The sequence below is a fragment of the Lontra canadensis genome, unplaced genomic scaffold, assembly GCF_010015895.1.
Source record: "Lontra canadensis isolate GAN:19392208 unplaced genomic scaffold, GSC_riverotter_1.0 scaffold78, whole genome shotgun sequence".
Taxonomy (NCBI): domain Eukaryota; kingdom Metazoa; phylum Chordata; class Mammalia; order Carnivora; family Mustelidae; genus Lontra; species Lontra canadensis.
In genome coordinates this window covers 6,689,117-6,702,429 of record NW_022631072.1, presented here as the reverse complement: position 1 = coordinate 6,702,429, position 13,313 = coordinate 6,689,117, and the positions used below count along the sequence as shown (strand labels likewise).

The following is a 13,313-nucleotide window of genomic DNA, read 5'->3' as shown; positions in this document are numbered from 1 at the left end:
AAGACATATTGTTTTAAGTAATCTCTACACCCAATTTGGGATTTGAATTCATGACCCTGAGATCAAGAATTGAATGCTCTGGGGCACCTGGTGGCTCAGTGTGTTAACCTCTTCCTTTGGCTCAGGTCATGGTTTTGGAGTCCTGGGATCAAGCCCCACATCAGCTCTCTGCTGGGCAGGGAACCCACTTCTCCCTCTCCCTCTGGCTACTGCTCCCCCTGTTTGTGCTCTCTGTCTCTCTGTGTCAAATAAATGAAATCTTAAGAAAAAAAATTGCATGCTCTCCAACTGAGCCATCCAGGTGTCCCAGCAAGAAACATTGTTTAAAGAACCTTTTCTTAATTTCCCTGAAGAAAATCAGGAGTTAAAAAAGTTGTCAATAGTTTTACCACCTTATCATGATACAAAGATAAACCTGCCCTGCCCTGGACAGACTATCACAATTTTCAATTCACAGTTTTGCGTCATAATAGTAAAAAAGAATATACTTAACATTAAAAAAAGGTAGAAAATGAGTAGGGGTGGGGTAGTAATTTGCTGACTCTATTTCATGCAAGGTAAGGTCAGAAAAAAATTACTGGTCATTTTTTTAAAAGATTTTATTTATTTATTTGACAGACAGAGATCACATGTAGGCAGAGACGCAGGCAGAGAGAGAAGGGGAAGCAGGCTCCCCGCTGAGCAGAGAGCCCAATGTGGGGCTTGATCCCAGGACCTCGAGATCATGACCTGATCCCAAGGCAGAGGCTCAACCCACTGAGCCACCCAGGCACCCCATAACTGGTCATTTTGACCGAAGATTTTTTTTTAATGTTCTGTTTTTTTTTCATTCATTCAATAAGTAGAACCCACTAAAAATGTCCATTCTTTATTTCTGCATTTATTCATCAAGCATACATTGTGTACCTACCCATGCTACACTTTTTGTTAACAGCTAGGAATTCAAAAGCTAATTTTAAAAATGTCTTGCCTCTGGGAAGTTGATAATGTTAACTTTTACCTTGCAATTGGTAAGACATGGTTCCCATGTCTCTTTGTACTTGTAAACAAGTAAGCTATCATTCTACCTAAGGTGGTAATACATGGGAAGGGTTGGGGAACGGGTTCTTAGAAAAGCTTCTTAAAGAGGTAGCCCTTGAACTGGATTATAAGTAATGAACAAACCATAAAAAATTCTGTGTTTATGGAACAGAGAACCTAATCAAAGGAGGTGTAGGTTGGAGTGAAAAGCAGTGGGCAGGAAGTTTTACCAATCTTGGCTTCATTTGGTTAAATCTGTAGCATTCTGGTAAACTGGTTTTCCTGGAAGAAGAAGTCTTGATTTGTACCATTTGCTGATTTCTACATAAATATTCCCACTGTGGTTGATTTCAGAGTACGAATGATTTAACAACAGGCTCAAGAAATCCCTGAATATTTAACAATGGGCTCTTTTACGACAGTTTAAACTGGTTCCTGCACACCACTGTGTTCCTACCGGCTTCATGACTTTGGATGTCATTAGCCCTCTTAGATTTCACTTTCTGCATTTATAAATGAAAATGTGGGATCAGATGACATAACATGCTGTCAGCAATAAATGTTCATGACTAAGCCATACAGTCACTGAGAAGCACTGTAAACCCTCTAAGGGCAGGGGCTGTGTCTGTTTTATTTACTACCATATATCCCACCTCTACCACAGTGCCTGGCATGTAGTAGGTGCTCAATTTGAACTGAATTTTCATTTCTTAGGCAGTTATATATCCCCTAATATGTGCCAGGCACTACTTTAAGAACTTTCAGATATTAACTCATTTTGAGTGAATAACTATACCAAAGAGATTGGAAAAAAATTGAGTAATGGAATAACATGATTAAATCAGTATATTAGAAAGGATGCAGAGAACTAAGAGGTAGAGAAAACAGGGAAGTACAGAGTATATATATACAGCATGAACTTTATGTAAAATGTAGCCTCTCTATCCAAACAAACCAGTGGTATCAGGACAAAAAAATTCCAGAAACACTTTCCAAATGGAAATAGGATTTAGGGAGGCCGTGTCTCTAAATTCATTAGTTATCTCTCTGCCCAGCGCTGCCCAGGCCTGCCTAAAGGGGAGATTTTTACAACCTCAGAGAAAGCTGATTTCCCTAGCAGTAAGGTGAAGATAGAGTTGTTTTCCCTGGATGAAAATGCTTTGAACAGACTTTGTGAACTCTAAAGCACTAAACCCATGTCAGGCATGAAGGTTTAGCAAACTACTTCTGTAATCATTGCTTTTCAAATATGCTCAGCTAATATCTTTATACTGGCTAAAAATCAGTGCCGTTGTTTTCATTGAGTTCCTCTTAGTCAATGACATAATTGGTCTAAGTGGTATGAATATACATGTTTCACATAGATTTTGTTTTGAAAAGAACTAAAGTGGGGTTAACTATTTTTATTTTTCCCTGGAATTGCCTTGGAAAAACAAAAGATGTTGACTACCGAGCTCCTAAAAATTGGTGCAGTAGCCCAGACAGGATATATATATATATATATATATATATATATATATATATACACACAGACACACATATATATATGTATATACGTGTATATATATGTGTGTGTGTGTGTGTGTGTATATATATATATATATATATATATAAAATGTCCAGACAGGACATAATAAAGTCCTAGCCTAAGCTGATGGCAGTGGAAATGAAAAAGGAGGAGAAAAAAGGAGTGGAATTGACAAATATCTCAAAGGAAAAATCAACAGGATTTAGTGATTGATTGGACTGGAGCAAGGGCATGTTGAGATCCTTTAACAGAGCTTCTCTCTGTTCTTTTCTTCATTCATAACCCCCTCTTCCTCTGTTTTTTTTCAGGATCTCAAGCCTCCAAGTAGTTATTATATTTACTAAATTAGATAAGAAATTTCTTCCTGGAATAAAAAAATGCTTCAATAACATTTTGTGTTATGGCACAGGAAGGCCACAGTGAGGTCTCTCCTCCGTGCTCTTATAAACTAACTCTACATGTTAAGTAAAATGGATGTGATTCAATCTGTGATTCATTTGTACAAAGAGAACATCTGTAATCTGGATTACCAGAGAATGTGAGGATGACCAAAATTCTAAGCTAAGCGACCTGGTTGTATTCTCTGGACACAGGACTGGAATAGGATTAGGACTGGAATAGTAGTAAATGGAAGCTTTAATGTATGATACCATACTAGGTACATTCAGCACTCCAGGTTTGGCAGCAGAAGACATGGAATAAGAAAGGTCAGTTAGCCAAAGATTAGGAGGTATTTCTCAGAGACCCTTGATCCGCAAGGCGGGGACTTTCCAGAGATAGATACATATTGTAGGGAACGGAGCTTCATCATGACCCACCCTGGCCTGGAACAGACATTCCTAAACCTATCTGCCTCCTATTCCAATTCCGTGCTCACCATACTGCCTGTGACTCCTCCATGCTGGTTTTCTAGGTAGAGTGTTTATCAGGAGAGGTGATTCTTGACAGGGAAACTTGAACACTTTCTAGTCAATAGACAGGAATAGACCAGAAATCACAAACCATGGGTCATATCAGGATATGCAGACGGTTTAATATCTGCACAGTTTAAAATTTTTTTAATATTTTTTTTAATTTGAAAGCTTTGAGGTTTCCTCTCTCTTATTCACAACTAGTTTCAACCACTTTTATTATTTTATATTTGGCTGCTTTATATTGTTTACATCAGTTGCCTGATCCCACAGGAAATTGAGTTTGCAACTCTGAAATGGACCCTACTATAAATAAACAATTAGCAGGGTAAAGCGTACCTTAATCTCTTGTGAGTTTGCCTGGTAAGAATCAGCCCCGATGTGTCTAGTCAACCCTTGGGCCAGTGAAGGGTCGGAAAGCTGGGCTTTGGGTAGCAACTTCACCAAGGAAATGCCAATTGCAAGATTTCCTCCTGGATCCCCGTAGTCTTCTGCAGACAATTCCTTGGTCTCATTGTCAACTTGCTGCTTTTTCCACAGTGCCCTTCCTATACTGTTTTGTAGCATCTTGTTATTTACGTATGTATTGAGGCAGTTACTGTAGGTTGAGTCATTTAACAGTCCTTTTCCACAACCTCCTAATGAGGCTGGAAAGCTACCACTCAATTTTCACCTTCCCTTGCAGGTAGAAGTGGCCCCATGAATATTCCTGGCCAGTAAGATCTACAAGGAAATTCCTGGGAAGGCTGCCTCTTCCGAAACAAAAAGACAAAGGGTCCTAAGAAAGAGAAAGAAAGCATTTTTTCTTCCTTAACTATTCCTCCTCCAGCCTTCCTGGCTTGGACATAAGGCCTGGAGATGAGGTAGTCTCTTTGCACTGAGTAAGGAGACCTGCACAAGAAGGCCAGCATGGCACACAGAAAAATAAAAGAGCCATACCAGACCTGAGCTACCTACCTTCAGATTTCATGTGTTTGAGACAAACTCCTACCTGTTTAAACAACTGTTTTAAGCTTTAACTCCAGATAGTATCTTTTTTAAGCTCCAGATAGTAGGCATTCTACATACATTTACTTAACCAGGTAATAAAATTGCTCTTCATTGGAAGAAGCTGAGACAAAGCACAAAACCATAATTTAGCCGGGAGTTACTTCTCTCATAAGTGACCAAGATCAACAAAGAACAGAAAAAGCAAATTAAATAGGTCAAATTTCAGATTGGCAAAGCAGTATAAGGAAGGCATCTTTGCTTTTTCTAAGAAAGTGATTTAAGTCCTCTGCACTGAGTGACAATGTATTCTTATTATTACTACTAGTAATAGTAGTAGTAGGAACAGCACATGTGTATTAACTCAAATATTAATTAACACAAAAAAAACATGGAAGAGGAACTATTAACCCTGCTTTACAGCCGGGACACTGAGGCCCAGAGGCCCAGAGGCCCAGGAGCACGTGACTAGCTAGTACCCGAGCAAGGATACTCATCCGGCCAACCAGACCAGAGCCCTCTTCGCCACACTATTGTACTAATTAAATAATGTGGAGGAAACCTTAAGCACATTGTTTACCTGAAAGTCTATTTTTAGTTAATGAGGACAGTGCTTTTCCAAGCAAGCATTTTAAAATCTGAAATACTAGCTCCTCGTTGTGCTCCAGTTTCGATCGCTTGGACGCCCAAAGCTTTAAAAATAATGTTTCACTCATTTTAGCAAACCAGACTTCCCCAGCAAGGTCTGTTTCCGAGGGTGACTTCCCATGGGAGGATACACTCAAGCCAGATTTAATGGCCTGGAAATTAAATGGTCTAGGTACTGATTTTACCCCCCAAGGCAGGTAAAGCAATACCCCATGCCTACAGCTGCTGTTTACTCTCAGATTAGCCCACTAACAATGGCAACTGGATAGACCCACAGCGTTTAATTATGTTGGACCCTACCCTTTGGGAGGGTAACTAAGGGAGGGCCCAGTAAGTAACTCAAGTCTCCTTCCATAGGCCTAACCTGTTTTTTCCTACCCAGTGAATCTATCCTCTCTGCTTCCTCCGATTGTCTTCAAAGGGTTTGCCTATGTGTGTGTGTGTGAAGGGGGTGAGGCTTGTTCTTCTCTACCCTGTGGCAAACTATATATCCATAGTTGAGCTTCCTAGTAAAAAAGGTAAAATAAACTACAACAGGTAAAAGGCAAAATAGACATGGGGGGAAATATCTTCTCTGATATAAAAAGCCAATAAAAATTGCTATGAAGAGGGAAAAACAAAAAAAAAAAAGAGGGAAAAACATTCATAGACTGCTGTTCGTTGCACCATTGTTCTGAAATGTCAGTAAGACCTTAAATGTTTTCTTTCTTTTAACAGTAAAAACATTTATAGGGCACTGAGATTCCTGGTGTAGCTACTTTTCCTATTTTATTTGCAAGTTGTATACATTATCAAGTGAGATGTTAAAACATATTTTTTGAGTTTTTGAAAATGTTGACTAACATAATTGAAAAATCCATAACGTATAAGAGAGAGTATATTTCATAATATACAGTTGACCCTTGAACAACATGGGTTTGAACTGAGAGGATTAACTTATACATGGATTTTTGTTTTGCTCTGGTACAATACTATAAACATATTTTCTCTTATGATTTTCTTGACCTTTTTTCTCTAGCTTCCTTTATTGTAAGAACATAGTATGTAATACATGCAACATACAAAAAATATGTTAATCAACTGTTATTGATAAGGCTTCTGGTCAACAGTAGACTATTAGTGGTTAAGTTTTGGGGGAGTAAGAAGTTATATGCAGATTTTTGACTGCGTGGGGGGTCAGCACCCATAATCTCCGTGTTGTTCAAGGGTCAACTGTACATCATTTGCCTTTTCTTTTTCAAGAATGTGCATGACTCCATTTGCCAGTCTAAGACATTCCATTTTATAGGTAAGGAGAAGGAAAGAGGGAAAAGTAATGGCCAATTCCTTTCTTACTTGTTACTGATCAGATTCTTAGCAGCTGCCTCTTCTTGGATTTCTTCCACAAAGAGATGATTTTTCTGTTAATTACCTTGCCGATTGCAGATACTTCACTTATAATAAACAAAACCACACTTTGGGTCAAAACCGTCACTTTTCTTTGGCTATTTGTTCAAGAGCTATGTGAGCCCTGAACTGTAATCTGGCTTCCATGGAATAGTCTTTGTAGTTTTTTATGTTGGCTAGGTTTTTTGTTGCACTGTCATAATCTCCTTTTAGATAGTGAAGAATTCCTAGTTCATAATAAGCATACGGCACTAAGTAGTGGTCATATTTTAACAATTTCTCCTTCTGAATGACATGATTAAAGTACTGTTCAGCTGTCGAATATCTGCCTAAGTGTTTCAGACATAGACCTTTCAGTAAATTTAACAAACTGATGTCATCTGTGCCATACTCTTTATTTGGATTTTCTCGTAAAAGGTCTTGTCCTCTATTAATTATCGAGAGCCAGCTTGATATAAGGTCTAATTTTTTGCTCATGACATGGAAACCACTCCAGATGTAAATGAATTCCAGGATGGGCTGGGCTGTGAACCAGCCCGTGGTGGTGCCGTAGCGCTGACCCTTCTCAGAAGCAAACTTTTCTATAGGCACAGAAGTTCCCAAGATTTTGATTCTCAGGCTATCCACTTTTAAGAAGAGAGAGTTTATGTCCTCACTCCCTGATCTGACAGACTCCGAAGGAAGCAGAGCGTGTAGCATAGCTTTACTGTACATGTATATTGCCTTGGACCACTTGCTGTTATGATACAGTAGATCAGCATAGCGGTAAGCCTGCTTCCAATTCCGCAGAAAAATGTGGAACCACATGAGTTCCCAGTAACACAGGTGATGAACCTGCTTCCATTCGTTTTGAATCAAAATGCACTCCTCTAATACTAACTGTGCGTTTTCAAAGTTTCCTTTCAGCATACTAAAACGCGCATGAAAAAATTTAAGTATGACACAGTTTGGAAATTTCTGGAGGTAGATTAGGAAGAGGTCCTCCACAGCAGAATTCTGACCCTTTTCAACACCAACAGCTGGATAGATATAACTGTAGTAAAAGAGGAGAGTCAAAACACTTAAGATATTATTTATATGGGATTCGGATGCACTCTCATGAAGCAAAGTCAGGCCCACCTCCTTATCACCAGAATATCCAGCAATATTGAGCAGTTTAAGGGTCTTTGGTGGCACAAGCGATAATATCAGATTGAATGCTCCAAATCCGAATTTTACTCCTCCAACCACGTGTTGGTAGGTTTTGCTATGGTTGTAAGGTATCTGTGTTAATACTTGCTGACAGTCTTTGTATATTTGATAACTTAACCCAATGTTGATTGCACTTTTAAGAAGACCAAACATACTGTCATCCTGTATAAATGTGATGGTGGCTCTCAGAATCAAACACTCAGCATAACAGACTTCCGCATGCAATTCCTCCTCTTTGATAGCTTTTATTCCCTGTTTACTCACGAGATGAGAAAAACTTGTCATCCTAGATTTTCTTCGGAAACTGTTACAGGTTTTCAAAGCCTCCTTTGTGGCAGTCATTCCAGTCTGTAGATCCAGGGGATCAACAGTCAAGATGGCCTTGACAACCATAAGAATGTTATAAATCAGGGCATGGTAGATGCTGTTTTTCGACCACGGATGAATGAGATCTATGGCCTCTGAGAATCTGTTATTCAGAAATAAATACAATCCAGTTGTGCATTCTTCCAGGGAAGAGGTTAGAGTCATTGTTGTTGCCATGGGGATAACTTCATAGGCGTCTTCAAACTTGTCCTCCTCACTTTCTGCCTTACTTAGAGTGAATGATGTAAAGTTACTCCCCTTATCATTTTCTCTTTTACTTACAGTAAATGACATATTTGCTTCCCTGCTTTAGAGATGGGCAGTATCCGAAGGGGAGTGGCACAGCCGCAGTGAGGGTCACTCCTGCTCTCCGGACGGGGCTCCCTTCTACAGCCTGAGGCGTTGCTGTAACAATGGAGGCAGACAGACTAACAGTGTGGGTGCAGCATTACGATATCCTCATCTATACCAGACAAAGGGGGAGGGCGAGAAAGATCATTTTATTTACCTAAGAGGTATTTCTGAGAAGTTCAAATCATCTGTAATACATAGGAAACATGTGAATTAAGTCCTTTGTAAACAAAAAACTCTTGTGTTGATCATATATGTTTTCAGAAATGTTGATTGAGGGGGGGCACCTGGGTAGCTCAGTGGGTTAAGCCTCTGCCTTCAGCTCAGGTCATGATCCCAGTGTCCTGGGATCGAGCCCCGGATTAAGCCCCACATCGGTCTCTCTGCTCAACGGGAGCCTGCTTCCCCCTCTCTCCCTGCCTGACTCTCTGCCTACTTGTGATCTGTCAGATAAATAAATAAAATCTTTAAAAAAAAAATGTTGATGGGGAAGGCTTATTCCGTCTCAAAAGTTTTACTGAGATAAAATTGACAAATTGTAAGATATTTACAATCTATGATGGTTTGGGGGGGATGAGAACATTTTTCTACTCTCAGCAGATTTCAGTTATATAATATGGTATAATCAACTACAGTCACCATGTTATATAGTAGATCCTCAGACCTTATTCATCTTATGACTGAAAATGTGTATTCTTTTACCAACCTCTCCCAACCCCCACCCCGACAAGTGTCCTTGTTCTTAATGTTCCCATAAGGGGACTTTTCTGCTGAGAACTGATAAAAGAACCTGGAAGAATGTTGCTCTGTGCCTTCTGAATTTCTCCTTTTGGAATTGGCTGTTCAAAGTCTGAAACCAAAAACCAGGTAGAGTTTTCTACTCTCTAACTGTGCCTGGGACCAGGTGGGTAAATGTTTAATTAGGGGATAAAACATCAGTGAGCCCACTTGCCAGCACATCACACGTGAAATCACAGTAACTATGAACTTAATCAAAAAGGTCATGTTTTGGTGTCCTTCTGCCTCTTGCATCTATATCCTGTGGGTTCTGAACTCAGGCAGGAAAAGGCATGTTATTTATTGACCCCTAAGACCATCTCCTTCTCTTCCAACTCTTTATTCCCTCTTTAGATGATTGGTACCATCATCCACACTAGAGCTCTCTTTTTTTCCCTCCTCCCATATCCATCAGTACCCAAACCCTGTCAGATCTACTTTGCTGAAGGCAGTGCCTCTCTGTTGTCCTCCAAATCACCCTGGACATTCTTCTTTAACAAGGTTATAATATGATAAAATGGTATAATATGATAAAATGCACAGACTGTGAAGTTAGACTGCTTAGGTTTGAACCTGATTCTCCATTTGCTTGATTTTACTGTGCCTCTGTTTCTCAACTGTAAATAGGGACTAATAGTACTTCTACCAAAGAGTGGTTGGGAGACTTAGGTAAATTAGTATATGTAAAGCGGTCAGGATAGTATCTGGCATCCATAGTAAATATTCAATACATTATTCTATATACATCCCCCCATAGCCTGACATAGAGCAGGTGCACACTGAATTGTTTTAAATGACGTTTGGGATGCAGGCTGCTGTGTGCAGGAGTCCCACAGCTTTTGGTGATGGCAGTGGAGTCATTCTATCATTCTTTTGCTTAAAATGTTCTGTCTAAAATGTCTTCTTTACCTCTCTCTGCTTATCTACTTTTAAAAAAGTTCAGTCTAGCAAGGTGCCTGGCTGGTTCCGTTGGTAGGGCATGCCACTCTTGATCTCAGAGTTGTAAGTTCAAGCCCCACGTTGGGTGTAGAGGTTACTTAAAAATATAATCTTTAAAAAAAAAAGGATCAGTCTAGTGAGAAGGGATTAGGGAACACTAATATTGAGCTGGGAAGATCAGTCAAAGCAGGGACTTGAGTAAAAGAGAGAGGGAGAGTTGAAGGTTCAGAAAGGAATATTCAATGAAGAAGAGGCAGAGAGGGAAGCACAGAGGCAGGGAGGAAAATCCTTGGATAAGAAGAAAAGTCTCTTGCACTGACAGAGAAGAGCCTTCCTTTCTGTCCTTCATTTACTACAAATTGAATTGAGCTCCTTCAATATACTGAGCACTGTTCTCGGTGCTGGGGATATAGCAGTGAACAAAACAAAGACCTGAATCCCATGGAACTGATTTTCTTAGGGGAAGGGCATTCTGGCAGGGAGAGGGATGTTTTGATGGGGAGGAAGACAATAAATAAATGAGTAACATGTCAGCAGTTGATATATCACTATGAAGAAGAATAAGACAGCTTAAGACAGAGCTGGGAATTTTAAGAGTGATGGGGTGTGTGGTACTTGGTATTTTATGTAGGGTAGTCAGGGCAAGCCTCCCCAGTAAGGTGACATTTGAGCAGAGATGTAGAAGATGTGAAAATCTCTTGATCTCTTCTTTCAGTCTAAGATAATCGAACATCTGTGTGTTCCCATGATGCCTTGTACTTACCTCTATCCCAGCACTTGCTATATATATATATATATGAATAATTTTTTTAAGTATCTGCCTTCTTTTAGCATCTTTTATATCTATCTTCATCACCAAGTACAATGACTGGCACTTAGTCATTAAATTACCATTTATTGAATGACTAATAACAGTTTCCAATTTATATATACTAAGATAAATTCAAGATGAAATAATCATTTAACTGTTAAAACTATGAGATTCAGAAAAATGTACCAGTGAATACTACAAAGAGTTGATGTCCTTAATATAGTAAGATAGCCTAAGAATCAATCGCTAAGCTAGAAAAAACACCCCAGCAGAAAAATCAACAAAGGACATAGACAAACTGCCAGTAAGCATAATGTTGAATCTCATTGTAAATAAAAAAATGCAAACTAAAAAAATAACATATCCATCTTAAAAGTGAAATTTGGCAGATTAAAAAAAATTGATCCAGTGTTAACGAAGGTGCAGAAAACCAAGTACCTTTGTGGACTGGTTGGTGGGTATATATAAGTGGCTGCAACCATTTCAGAGAGCTATTTGGCAACAAGTTTTAAAAGTTTTTATATTTTTTATTTATTTATTTATTTATTAAAGATTTTATTTATTTATTTGACAGAGATCACAAGTAGGCAGAGAGGCAGGCAGAGGGAGAGTGGGAAGCAGGCTCCCTACTGAGCAGAGAGCCCAATGCAGGACTCGATCTCAGGACCCCGAGATCATGACCTGAGCCTAAGGCAGAGGCTTAACCCACTGAGCCGCCCAGGTGCCCCAGCTTTTACATTTTTTAAAAAAGATTTATTTATTTTAGGAGGGTCGGGGGGGAAGGGCAGAAGGAGAGGGTGAGAATCCCAAAGCTGACTCCTCACTGAGCATGAAGTCTTACAGGGGCTTGCCTGGGGGGCTTGTCATGGTGCTTGGTCCCACAACCCTGAAATCAAGAATCAGTCGCTTAACTGACTGAGCCACCTTGGTACCTGAGCTTTTACATTTTTTTTTACACTCTTTGACCCAGTAATTGCACTTATGGAATTAGTCTAAGGACACAATCAGGAATATACATAAATATCTATAGAAGGTATATACACTTCAGCATTATAATACAAAAAATGAAAAGCATGTAAATTTCTTACAGTAGTGGATACTAATGAAATGGAATACTATTGCAAACATTATAATGTTGTAGAATATTTAAGGACTTGGGAAATTGTTTTTGGTGTAATACACTGTATTAGTCCGCGTTCTCCAGAGAATCATAACCAATGCCAGATACATACAAAATAATATATAAAATAAGGAATTGGCTCATGTAATTCTGGAGGCTGAGAAGTCTCCAGATCTGTAATTGACTAGCTGAAAGACCCAAGAGCCAACGGTATAGATTCTATCTGAAAGGCAACAGGCTCAAAATCCAGAAAGAACCAATATTTCAGTTATAGCCCTAAGGCAGGAAGAGACTGATGTCCAGGCTCAAGCAGTCACAGAGGAGGAATTGACTCTGGCTCAGCCTTTTGATCTGTTCTATTCAGGTCTTCAATTCACTGGATGCGGCCCACCCATAACAGGGGAGGCAATCTGCTTTACTCCGTCTACCCTCACAGACACACCCAGAATAGTATTTGGCCAAATGTCTGGTCCTGTGGAGCAGTCATGTTAAGTCATAAAATTAACCATTCACATATACTAAGTAAAAAACAGAAGGTTTTTATGAAACTATGTGATATAATTTTTTCCCAAAGTGATATAGGCATAGATAAAAATTAGAACTATACATTTCAGATTATTAATAATGGTTATATCTGAGTGGTGGGATTAAGGATAACATTTATATCTTTATTTAACAACATTCAGTAGCTATTAAGCACCTACTGTATGATACCGACTATGCTAGGAACTAGGTATACCATAGTTAATGAGATGGATTTGGACCCTGCCCTCACAAAATTCACAGCCTGGTATTTGTGCTATTATATAATTTCCACAATCAACCTGATACTTGCAATCAGGAAAAAAAGCCTATAATTTTGCAGGCTTATATCATATACTTCTCACAACTGATGAAGTGGGTATTATTGTCATTTCTCTTACATATGGGGAAACTGAATCCCAGTGAAGTTAAGTGACTTGCCCAAAATTATAGTTGGTGTGTGTAGGGAGAATAGGATTCAAACCCAGGTGGTTGGACTGCAGAGCTCACTGTCCTAGTCAACAGTACAGCATGAGCTAACTTATTTGTTTGTTTAATTTTATTTAATTTTTAAAAAAATTATTTAATCTCTGCACCCAATGTGGGGCTTGAACTCACAACCCAAAGATGAGGAGTCACATGCTTTTCTGACTGAGCCAGTCAGGCACCCCAAACTTCTTTTTAAGATTTTATTTATTTGAGAAAGAGAGATCATGAGCAGTGGGGAAGGGTAGAGGGAGAAGCAGACTCTCTGCT

At 39.2% G+C, this 13,313-nt stretch overlaps 1 protein-coding gene across 1 annotated transcript; it reads right to left on the bottom strand.

The window, feature by feature from the left end:
- Positions 1-6,063: 6,063 nt before the first annotated feature.
- Positions 6,064-8,370, bottom strand: LOC116881863 (tetratricopeptide repeat protein 39B-like). Its single transcript, XM_032881947.1, has one exon. The coding sequence runs from the start codon at positions 8,329-8,331 to the stop codon at positions 6,565-6,567; it is 1,767 nt and encodes a 588-aa protein (XP_032737838.1). The 5' UTR covers positions 8,332-8,370; the 3' UTR covers positions 6,064-6,564.
- Positions 8,371-13,313: the final 4,943 nt, after the last annotated feature.